General features: G+C 47.2%; 1 protein-coding gene across 2 annotated transcripts in view; it reads right to left on the bottom strand.

The window, feature by feature from the left end:
• The window catches only part of Plekha2 (pleckstrin homology domain containing A2), a 58,719-nt gene that overhangs the window by 25,200 nt on the left and 21,406 nt on the right, over positions 1-12,113 (bottom strand). For both annotated transcript variants that reach the window (XM_032919190.1, XM_032919191.1), the window contains exon 3: positions 2,754-2,810. In XM_032919190.1, the coding sequence (XP_032775081.1) occupies positions 2,754-2,810 (57 nt within the window). The remainder of the gene's footprint in view (positions 1-2,753; positions 2,811-12,113) is intronic.

The following is a 12,113-nucleotide window of genomic DNA, read 5'->3' as shown; positions in this document are numbered from 1 at the left end:
CTTTCAAGTTGGTATATACGTAAGCATATTTATGTGGAACTGCGTCAGTACTCTTCAGTGAACTCTCTAGAGCAGGGCTTCTCGGCCTTCCTAACGCCATGGCCCTTTACAGTTCCTCATGCTGTGGTGCCACCCAACCGTAAAATTATTTTTTTGCTGCTTCCTAATTGTAATTTTGCTACAGTTATGAGCTGTAATGTAAATATTTCTGATTGCCTTTGGTCTTAGGTAACCCCTGTGAAAGGGTCACTTGACACCTCAAGGGGTCACGACTCACAGGTTAATAATCGCTGTACTCAAACATCCATACCCCTCCGCGCTTGGCCCACAACACACAAACAGTTGGCTATAATGCAAAGGTAGCATCATAGACTAGTCCCCGTTATTTTCCAGTTTCCAGACGGGTTCTGTTGTCATTATGCCCTGGAGACAGATACTTCCACCTCAGGGTTGTCTCTCTGGAGGACAGCCCCTCCCCCCACCTCTCCTCCATCCCTTACCCCTGACCCCCCCCCCTAACATGCCCGCCCCATCTTCCCTACACTAGCCTTCCAGAGACCAGGGACAAAACAAACCAGTCTGTCTCACACTGTGCAAACACTTGACCCCAGGAATGACCCAAGGATGATGACAAATAGAAGAAGAAGGAGGAGGAGGAGGAGGAGGAGGAGGAGGAGGAGGAGGAGGAGGAGGAGGAGGAGGAGAAGGAGGAGAAGGAGAAGGAGAAGGAGAAGGAGAAGGAGAAGGAGAAGGAGAAGAGAAGAAGAAGAAGAAGAAGAAGAAGAAGAAGAAGAAGAAGAAGAAGAAGAAGAAGAAGAAGAAGAAGAAGAAGAAGAAAGACAGACAGACAGACATGTGGATTGATGTCTGTGTGTCAGACAGACAGATGAGGACCTGGGTTGTTCTGGCAGTTCGTCAGCTGGAGTAAAGCTACTCAGTGACCTGTGACCCAACCCAGTGGCAGTTGTAGGTTTTTCTAAGACCCGAGCGGTTTGCCTGTCTCAGGAAGGGGGGGGGGGGAAGTCAGGGTCATCCTTTCTAAATGAGGCAGAGGATACCGAAAGCCTCCTCTGAGCTGCATTTATAAACCATGATTCAGCAGGAGATTATATTCACTGGCCCAAAAAAAAAAAAAAAAAAAGCGTTCCCCCTCACACAGGAGAGGGTTTCAGTTTTCATCTTTGACAGGGTTTTCTGCTCCCCCTCCCTCCCAATTCTCCTTCTGGAGAAATGACCTAATGAGCTCTCAGAGGAGGAGAAGAAAGGGCCCCCTATGGGGGGCAGGGGTTGGGCTGGGCTGCCTGGGCCTGGAGAGGCTGCCCGGGCCTGGAGAGGCTGCCACATTTCTTATCAAGAGGCATGCACAAATTGCCTGCAGCTGTGCAAAGCTGCACTTTAACCACCGCTCTTCCCCCGAGGCCATTACCTCCCCTCTAATCAGCTTAACCACTGCCCAGCATCTTCTCCCTCTGCACTGAGATCTATCTGCCGCTGGCAGGCATGGGATAAGCCCGCCGGTCCCGCGGAAGATGGCCACTTCTCTCAGGACATCTCTTGACCCCCATCTTCAGTGGGAGCTTCTCACAGATCTTAAATCTGTTCCCAGATGGACTTGGGAGATCCTTAGCTCAACCCCTTAGCCTCTAGGACCTCAAAGTCCCTCGGGTGGGAGGGGCCAGGGAAGAGAGCAGCAGCCTCTGTGTGGACAGGCAGGAGGGACAGGACTTCTTCGGCTTTGGATCTGGCTGGGTGCCACCTGGCTTCCCTCCTGCTTTCTGAAGAGGATCTAAATCCCTGGCTTTTTTTTTTTTTTAAATCAGTGCTGCATCAAGGGTCAGCAGCCGTGGCTGCCCCGGGGAGGGGCTGCTAAAAACAGCTGAATTCAGCAGGTTTGGTTTTTTTTTTTTTTTTTTGTGACCATTGTTCATTGGCCCTAGCCCCAGGTCTCGGAGAAGAACAAGAGTTGCTCTTGCCCCTACATGAATGCTGGAAGGGGGTACAGACTGCCAGGGGCCTGCCATGCTCCCCAGAAGGTAGCCAGATGTTGGGTATGGTCCTGGCATAATTTAGGGCCAAGCATTCTGTCTGGAGAATTGGTAAAATTCCAGGAGGCCTGAGCCATTTCCAAGATGGATGCTGCCCATTAACTTCACACTTTGAGAGAATCCTTTACTGGATCAGGGTCATTGTCCCTGTGTCCTTTTGTTCTAATTACAAAAGAAGAGGTTACATCCTATGTGGTACTTTATTTCAGACGTGATGTGCCTCCCAGAGGCCAGTGGTTAACAGCAGGAACTCTTAGGAGGTGCAGCTCCATAGGAAGTCCTTAAATGATTAGGGACACCCTTAGGCGAGATTATAGGTATCCAGTCCCTCTATAATTTGCTTCTTAGCCATGAGGTAAGAAGCTGGCCACCATTGCTTCTGACATAATGTGCTACCTGAAATCATGACTAAGACCTCAAACAGTGTGACCCAAAGTAAGCCTTTTCTCTTCAGAGAGTACCTCAAATGTCCCTACAGGTCTGCAGCGATGGCTAGCTGGCAGATCCAAAGAATAAGAAGCTGTGGGACTCCCTCTCCACTGCCAACCATCACCACAAAATAGCAGATGCCCGGGAAAGGGAAACATGTATGGTAATGTCTGTGAAGGCTCCCGAAGGCTCAGAGCCCCAGGACGTAGAAATTTCTGGTGCTTAAACATTAAGCCTGCTTCAAGAACATGGCTCCCCCACCTGCCAAACCAACATTACCTTGGAGATGTAAGTCAGCTGCAGAGATCCGACAGCTCCTGCCCCAACTGCCAGGTTCTGAAAGACAAAGGCATTTTCTTAAGATGTGGGCTGTGTGAGGGCCTCAAGCAGCAATAAGAGATAGGGCCACTGTTGTGGTCTCATCTGTGCCACTGCAGCCTTGGGCAAGTCCCCTTGCTCACCTACAAGACACCAGTGATAAATCTAGGGGAAAATAGTAACATTAACAGTACCTGCTGTGTTTTATAAAAAAGAAAAAGGAGCCAGGGATATGTTTGGTAGAGTGAGATAGGGTGTGGGGGAAGGGGTGCCTCTGTGGGCCCATCCCTTCCCCCTAAGTATAGTGTGGAATAGAGTTTATTTAGGACATGAGGAGGGGAATTGAGGGGGGAGGGAGAGAGAGAGAGAGAGAAAGAGAGAGAGAGAGAGAGGAAGAAGAAGAGGAGGAGGGAGGAGAAGGGAGAGGAGGAAGAGGAGGAGAGGAGTAGAGGCCGGCCACGAGGCCATGAACACATGGAGAATGAGGAGGGGAGGGGAATGGGGAAAGAAGAGACAAAGGTGGGGAGGAGGGTAAGAGAGTAAGAAATCAAGAGAGCAAGAGAGGAAGAGAGTGAGGAGGGGGCAAGCAGCACCTTTTACAATGAGTCAGGCACACCTGGCCATTGCCTAGAGGGGAGGAGCCTAGAAGAAATGCTAACAGGGGGGTTGGGGATTTAGCTCAGTGGTAGAGCCCTTGCCTAGGAAGCGCAAGGCCCTGGGTTTGGTCCCCAGTTCCAAAAAAAAAAAAAAAAAAAAGAAATGCTAACAGTACCCCTCACCTTCTTACACTAGGACAGGGGTTAGCTGTGTGTATGCCACCATTTAGCTGGCCCCTGGTGTCCCCTGGTGTACAAAACAAAGAGGCAATCTGAGTTGCCCTTATTTAAACCAAAATGGTTGAGATTTCAGGGTTTTGTTTTGTGTCTTCTTTTCCTTTTCTGGGGGTGAGAGTTACTAGTGGGTGGTTTGATCCACCTCCCTCTGCGTCCTGGGTGATGAGATTACAGGTATATGTCACCACAACAGGCACTTAGACATTTTACATAAAAAATGGGAAGTCCTGAGGAATTTCATTTGTGCGTCATATGCCCATGATACAGATTGCCTGAGGACCGTAATTTTAGACAATGATTTTTGGTCCTCTGTGTTCTGGCTGTCACACACTGCCACATGAGGCTAGGTGTAGAATTTTCTACTTGTCATCCCATCCACATTCAGAAAACTGCAGATTTGACATCATTTCAGACTTTCAATTTTTTTTTTTTTAAGCTTGGGAATTTTCCGCTGACAGCCCCACCCTCTTAGCACAGGGAAGACACGAAGTTAATCCAGGGAAGGATCTCAATATGGAATTTCCCTGGCACACAGGGGTGCTCTGACAGTGTGGCCCCATGACATCTTTTCTGCACAGCTATGCTGACCTGGATGTCTTTGTCCTATTTCTGTCATTTCAAATCCATTTCTTAACATGTAGGATGATAGAGGTGTTTTTTTTCTTCATCTGCCTGTGAGCTTACTTTGCAGGACGACGATAATACGTGCCAAATGAAACTACTGTCTGAACGAAAAGATAAGACCGCTAAGAGAACATACTACAAAAGCAGCAAGAATGGCTAAGGTTTCTGAGCAGGGGCAATGCTAGCCTACCATATTCAACAGCCTGGGTTCTATCTCAGAACTGCAGAACACAACACAGAAGCAACTCTTAAAGAGCACAGCAGAGAACTCCAAATACAGAGTCAGCAAAATTCCACCATGATAGACACTTCCTGGCTTCCTGATTTCTGTTAAAGGAAAATATATGCCGAGGTAGCAACCAATGTTAGAAATCACACCAAGGAAGTTCCCGAGAGATAGACAGAAAACTCATTCCTTATAACCTGAGAGCCCGTCTGAGAACTCGCTCCTATAATCTGAGAGTCCATTGAGAACCCATTCCCATTGCCTGGGAGTCAATTGAGAACCCATTCCCATAGGCCAGGAGTCCATTGAGAACCCATTCCCATTGCCTGGGAGTCCATTGAGAACCCATTCCCATTGCCTGGGAGTCCATTGAGAACCCATTCCCATTGCCTGGGAGTCCATTGAGAACCCACTCCTATAGCCTGAGTGTCCATTGAGAACCCATTCCCATAGCCCAGGAGTCCATTGAGAACCCATTCCCATTGCCTGGGAGTCCATTGAGAACCCACTCCTATAGCCTGAGTGTCCATTGAGAACCCACTCCTCTAGCCTGAGCCTGCAGCTCCAAAACTCACACCATTATCCTCCAGGAGAACAATGGAAGCCCCCACTACATGGGGTTATCTCAAAGCAATGGAAGGAACAAAATCTTGGATAAGAAAAGTTAGTAAATTTCCCTAAGGATTAGCAGTGAAGTGGTCTACCATTCTAGAAGAAATATCTTAGGTGGAGAGATGGCCCAGGGGTTAAGAGCACTTGCTGCTCTTACAGAGGACCCAGTTTGATTCCTAGCACCTACATGGTGGCCCACCACTGTCTCTAACTCCAGTTCCAGGGGCTCTGATGGCCTCCTATGGTTTCACAGGCACTAGATGCACATGGTACACAGATATGCATGCAGGCAAAACACCACATTCATAAAATAATTTTTTATTCAAAGAAAATTCAGAAAAAGAAATGTCTTAGACTTGGGAGGGACGTTCTAGCCTGTTACCCAAATCTAACTCACATCTCTGAAGTAAATTCAGTTTGTCGAGTTTCCTGTTTATAAGGAAACCGATGGGACTAACACAGCCATTTAATAAGAGCGCTGAATCTCAGTGACAGACTAAAAAAAAAAAAGACTCCATTACAATCATTTATATGTGAAATATGAAGTCCGAGGAAATGCCTCTGAGGGTCTGAGAGTGCATTTCAGTGGTAGAACACGTTCTGAGCATCTATGGGGCCTTCGATATCAACCCCCCCCCAAGTTCTGCAAAAATAATAAATAAATAAATAAATGAGTTACCCTCAAATGTGCAGATGGGTTATTACTTATGACTGTCCAAACTTTATAATGACTTCTAAAAATTCATTTAAGAAACCCTATTGTGTTAAGAAAGATGGGTTCTGTCATTCCCGAGGCAAAAGGCAAACTCCACGTGGAGCCATCACTGAGAGTAAGGAAAGAATGGCTAAGGGGCCATGAACTGCTCTGGGCAAAGCTGCAGCCCTGCTGGGTACCAGAGGCAAGCCTTTGTCTCCGCAGCCTCACCGTGGCCTAGACTTCCAGGGACGTGTGGAGCCCAAGGCTTTCAGGTCTCCTAGGAGCAGCTCACTCTAATTGCAAAAGCCAGAGCCACTGCCCTTTGTAGTATTTACACTACTGATGGCAGACAAGGTCTTCCCTATAGCATACAGGCGGAAAAACCGTGCCAGATGGTGGCCGGGAGAATTCCATAAAAACAGGGTGAGCATAGCGCAAAACAGCCACTGGCCTGCCCCTCAACCAAGCTAATTACAAGATGCAAACACTAGGGTCCAGGGCTACTCTTAAATAACTACTCCCCCCCCCTCACCCCAAACCACATCTCAGAAGCCTCTGGAGCCCCATCCTGAACTATGAGTGAGGTGGGATGGGGGAGCAACTTGCTCTCTAAGCCACACGTAATAACGGGGTAGATCAGATTTCAAGGACGTCAGCCCTCTGCTCTAGCCGCGCTAGCCTCCTCCCACTCGCAGTGAGTTACCCTGGGGACGAGGGTGGGGGAATCGCATGTCTACTCCGCCCTTTCTGCTCTGAGGCACAGATAAATGTTCTCTCCATCCCGGGAAGCCAGGAAAACATGACGAATGTTCGAAAGGCTGTTTGCCTACCGCCTCCTACCCATCCAAGGAGGAAATGGTTAACGCTGGGGGGAAACATCCCTAAAATTCCTGAGGCTTCATCCAAAGTAAGACTCAGTATCTGCTCCAGTTATTGGATCTACGAGCTTAATGACAACATCTCATCGTTATTGGCCAGAATTCATTGTCATGGTTGCACATGACAATCCTAGGCAGACGCTTCCTTATCAAACAAGGTTGCACAAAAACACCGGAGCAGCCAGGTGCCAGCATTTAGCACCCAGGAATCAGCACTCAGTACCAAAGTGGCGGGAGGAACCGCAGTGTTGTGTCCAGAGGTGAAGAAAAAACTCAGGATTCTGCTGAGGCCTTCACTGACTTCTACCAGCTACAAGCTCCTGTCTCTCAACTCACAGACAGATCCTGGACTTTGGGACAGATTCAAACCCCTGGAGAACTCACTTGAGAAAATTCTGGCTTGAGCTTTACCCTCAAAATATAGAGTCTACATCAAATGGGATGGGTTAGAAGACACACATTTCCAAACACTCCCAGTGGTCCCTAAATAGACCTCAGTTTAAGAACAGCTGAGAAATGGGGCAGAACCTAGCCCCGCATGCTGCGTTGCTGTATATTTATTTCCCCGTGAATAAAGTCTCTTCTCACCATGTTAACTGCGCTCTAAGCTTACCGAGGACGTGACTAGGAATATCAAGATAAAAGTCTTTCTTAGGGTTTTAGGGCTGTGAAGAGACCCGATGACCAAGGCAACTCATAAAAGACAACATTCACTGGAGCTGGCTTCGCAAGTTCAGACGGTCGGTCCATTATCATCATGGTAGGAAGCATGGCAGCATCCAGATAGACATGGTTCTGGGGAATAGGCTGAGAGTTCTACATCTTGATCCAAAGGCAGCAGCATGAGACTGTCTTTCACAGGCAGCCAAGAGGAGAGTAGATTCTACACTGGGTGGAGCCTGAGCTCCGCTGGGAGAAGATCTCAAAGCCCCCGACAAGGCTACCCCTCCTCCAACAAGGCTACACCTCCTCCAACAAAGCCACACCTCCTCCAACAAAGCCACACCTCTCCCAATAAGGCCACACCTCCTCCAACAAAGCCACACCTCTTCCAATAAGGCCACACCTCCTCCAACAAAGCCACACCTCCTCCAGCAAAGCCACACCTCTCCCACACCTCTCCCAATAAGGCCACACCTCCTAATAGGGCCACTTCCTGTGGTCAAGCATTCAAACATTTAAATAAATCAATGAGGGCCAAACCCATTCAAACCACCACACCAAGTGTCTATAGTCCCAGCACTGAGGAGTCAAGAGACAGGATTCCATCACAGGAGGGTAGTAAAGTGTACTTTATTGGTGCTATGGATGGAAGCCAGTTCCTTCAGGAATGTCCAGCATATAATGTCCAGCCTCTCTCACACCTTTAAATGTGGAACTGAGACTTCTAGAAAGGCAGTATGTTAATCACCTGGGAGAGTTTTTTTTTAAAGATTTATTCATTTATTATATATAAGTACACTGTAGCTGTCTTCAGATACACCAGAAGAGGGCATCGGATCTCTTTACAGATGGTTGTGAATCACCATGTGGTTGCTGGGAATTGAACTCAGGACCTCTGGAAGAGTAGTCGGGTGCTCTTAACCGCTGAGCCATCTCTCCAGCCGGGGGGGGGGTTTAATTGACACATAATTATCTTACATCATGGGGTACAGTAATACAATGCAGTCCTTAGAGAGGAAACAGGAGCACAGCACCAGCAGTCCTCGGGATAGAGGCTATGAAGAGGGGTGGGTGGGAAAAGGAAGCCCCAGCACTATAACAAGTAACTGGCAACCACCCGGACGAGGTCTATAAGTAAGAGTGACCTGCATGCTTCTAGTGAATTTTCTGGAACAGGACAGGTGCCTGTGCACTAACAGGGGACTTTAAGAAGACCTTGCCAACACCTTGCATTTTACTCAAGGTCTCTTCAGCCAGCAAGGATCTCAGAAGACTGGGAAATATTTGGTTTATTCTCTCTCATGACCAAGAAAGAACTGAGCTGCCCACAAAGCCATGCCTCTACCTTATGTCCTTCTGTAGAAACAGCAGTTCTCTGTGCTCAAGTAGAGAATGTTACTTTGTTACCCACTTCCTAGCAAGAATAGCAGAGAGCCTAGAAACAGCCAGAAGACCCAACTAAAGATTCGTCAATCAGCAAGATGTTGGTCCTGACAGCTCTTCAGCTACCATGATTTTCTGTGTGGTTATTGCAGGAAGCCCGGGGAGAACAGAGCTTGTCATCCCAATGGTCCTTTGGCAGAGTGCAGCATGGGAAACAAGGCAGAGACAGATAAGACTGAGAGACTACTGTACCACACACGCTGCTAAGCGCTTCACAAAGCCACCTTACCTCCACAGTCCCATTTCTCAGACACAGAAGCCAAAGATCCAGCAGGTGAGGCAATTGGACCAAGGTCATACAGATGGCAAGTCAGGCCAGATCTCAAACCCAGCCCTTTCAGATTGCCAGAGCCTCCACGGTACTTTCCTTCATGCCAGGGCCACTTCCCCTGAGACAATTATCTACAAGTTGATTGTCAATGAAAGGTAAATACAAGAACAGAAGCAGGGTTACACTGAACAGGGTTACACTTAGAGACTTGCCCAGGCTGGGCAGGGCAGGAACTAGTCCAACTGGCTGTTAGGTGCCAAGCTCCAAAAGATCAGGGGTTGAGGGATGCGAAGGGAGGAGGAAGGGTGCCCAGGCAGCAAGCAGCAAAGAGTCCAGAAGGCATCAGTAACTGCTGCTGCCTGCCAGTAGGAGAAGGAAAGCGAATCCAGGGAGCAACCTCATGCCCAGGGCGTGAGCCCATGTTGCTGCTCGTGGGCTAAAACAACAGCTTTCAACACCAAAGCCAAGACCATCCAGGCTCACAAGGAGGCACCTGTGGCAGGATGGCAAAAGGGAGAGCTGCCAGACCTGCATTCCACAGTCCTCTTGGAATGAGAATGGCTATATATAAACGAGGCCAGCTACCCTGGGCCGTTCTTTACCTCCGCCCTGTAGGTTCACTTCCAGTTAAAAACTCGTTGGCCCACATGGTGCCCATGGCTGCTTCTCCCATTCTTCGGTTCCAAATGCATATTTTAACCTTGCCCTTGTTGGGCAGTCAACATCATAGGACGCAGTGCTGGTTTAACACTCTGGGGTCTCTAGTCCTGGCTGACTATGCTATCACCTTCTTAGACAGGACAGGGATCCTCTGTGTAAGTGTGTTGGCTTCCATATCCCTTGCACCCCTCGCCCAAACCTGATTCCCCAGCCTGAACTTCATAGATGCCCACAAGCAGGCGAGTCTGAGGCTTTCCGGAACCTGAATGGCTCTCAAGCATCTTCATCCTTTCTTTAACCCAGCTTCCTCCGAGGGTGCCGAAAACTCAATGTCATTTCCCCTTCCTCTTCTCTCCCCTCCCCAACCTCTCCCAGCTTCCACATCTGTGTCAGTGGGTATGAAACATTTTACTATAAATACACAAAATGTATTTTTTAAAAAAATACAACTAGCTACTCGAATGACCCCTGAGGGGGAAACGTGTGGTTTTAAACAAAGAGAAAACAACTATAATGTATCCTGTTCAAAAGCTTAGCTGAAGCAACATGGCATTAACCTATTGTGATGTTTAGTCTTTCTTATCCATCATTTAAGAATTGGCAAAAATGGGTTGGGGATTTAGCTCAGTGGTAGAGCGCTTGCCTAGCAAGCGCAAGGCCCTGGGTTCGGCCCCCAGCTCTGAAAAAAAGAAAAGAAAAAAAAAGAATTGGCAAAAATGCAGCACAGGGATGCTAGAGTTTAACTGGTTTGCTCCTACAGTCTCCTAACAGGGCAGCTTTCCCAGTTCATAACTACCTGACACACCAAAGAATTTCATTAGCACAAAAGAAACAAAATGAAGTAAATTCAGAAGCATTCACCCGACATCTAGGGGTCAGTTGGCAGAAGCCTAATATTTAGCTTCTATTATTTAACTAATATTTATTAAGCACCTCTTACTTTCCTGGCCCCCAAAACATTACAGAAGTCTCAAAGCCATCCTTGAACATACTATGTAACAATATTTCTGTATTTAACAGAAGAGAGAACTAAGTCAGACTGACTGGAGCTTGCTACAGAGCTCCAGGCTGACAGATGCTCACTGCCTGTTTCAGGAGATTCGCCCACTGCCCCTCACACTTGTACTCTTGACATGGTCTTTGTTTTTGTTTGCTTGTCTGTTCATTTTTGGAGACAGTGTTTCTCTGTGTAACAGTCCTGGTTAGCCTGGAACTCACTCTGGAGACCTTGTTGACTTTGAACTCAGAGATCTGCCTGCCTCGACCTCCCTAGTGCTGGGACTAAACACATTAGCCACTACTGACCCGCTTAACTTGGTCTGTGTTATTACTTTTCTTAAATTTGTCTAATATAACTAGCATACTCCTCTATATCACCAGGGCTCCTCCTTCATAAGAGAACCATGCCCTCTGGCTCCCAAAGATCATAATCTCTTGACTATAATCCTGTGGTTATCAATTTGAATTATATTATATATGGGGATGTATAACTCTAAGTATTATTTGGTTGATTTGAAATTTAAATAAGGCATGAGCATATACTTTAAAAGTTTGGTTTGTTTGTTTTTTTAACTAAGTTTGGTAACCTGAGTTTCATCCCTTGGACCCACATGAGGGAAAGGTAGAGTCAAATCCCCCTTTCAAATTGCTTTCTGACCTCCACGTGCACACAGAAACATGGGCATTGTTGGTTTTTTTTTTTTTTTAAATATCTATGGCTTCTAAAATATACAAATTTATGATTTACCCCATTACAATTTTTTTGGCTTATGAATATAACTTTCTAACTAACTAGAGAAGAGACTCAGGGTAGAACACTTGCCTAACATCCACAGAGCACTAGTTCCAAGCTCCCAGAACCACAAAAGCATATGATTTTATAAATCTAGACTGTTAAGAGGCCTACCCGTAAATATTGCTATGCAAAAGCTACCCTTTTGGTTAGTCTACATCACTCCTCCAGTCAGCCCCCTGGTCTATCCTTCTCCTCCCTCATCCAGTCAGTAGCCCTGTCCTCCCTTGGTTCCTACCATTCACCATGCCAGACACAGCTATGAAAGTGAAGACTGAATCGAGTTGGAGACCTCAGGTTGTTGGAGATTACCAGAGCCACAGGATGTCTGCCAGAGAGATGAGATGCCCACCAGGGAGACCTACAGTCAGGGAATGGAACCAATCCAGCAGAGAGAAGTGTATTATGGTCCCCAAAGCTGAAAGGGAAAAGTCAGCTAAGCCCTTTGCTTTCAGACACAGAACTATAGGATTTGGAGTTGCCCCTGCTGGGTTTTTAAATCTTGTTTTGGTCCAGTATTTCCTGGCTGTTTCTATGTTCCTCTATTTTGGAATGGTAATGTATATTCTAGACTAATGTATGTTAGAAGGAAGTAATTTACTTTTTGATTTCACAGGGGGTT

This window comes from Rattus rattus, chromosome 13, assembly GCF_011064425.1.
Source record: "Rattus rattus isolate New Zealand chromosome 13, Rrattus_CSIRO_v1, whole genome shotgun sequence".
In the NCBI taxonomy this organism is placed as follows: Eukaryota; Metazoa; Chordata; class Mammalia; order Rodentia; family Muridae; genus Rattus; species Rattus rattus.
The sequence above is the reverse complement of the archived record's forward strand: the minus strand, read 5'-3'. Positions and strand labels throughout refer to the sequence as shown.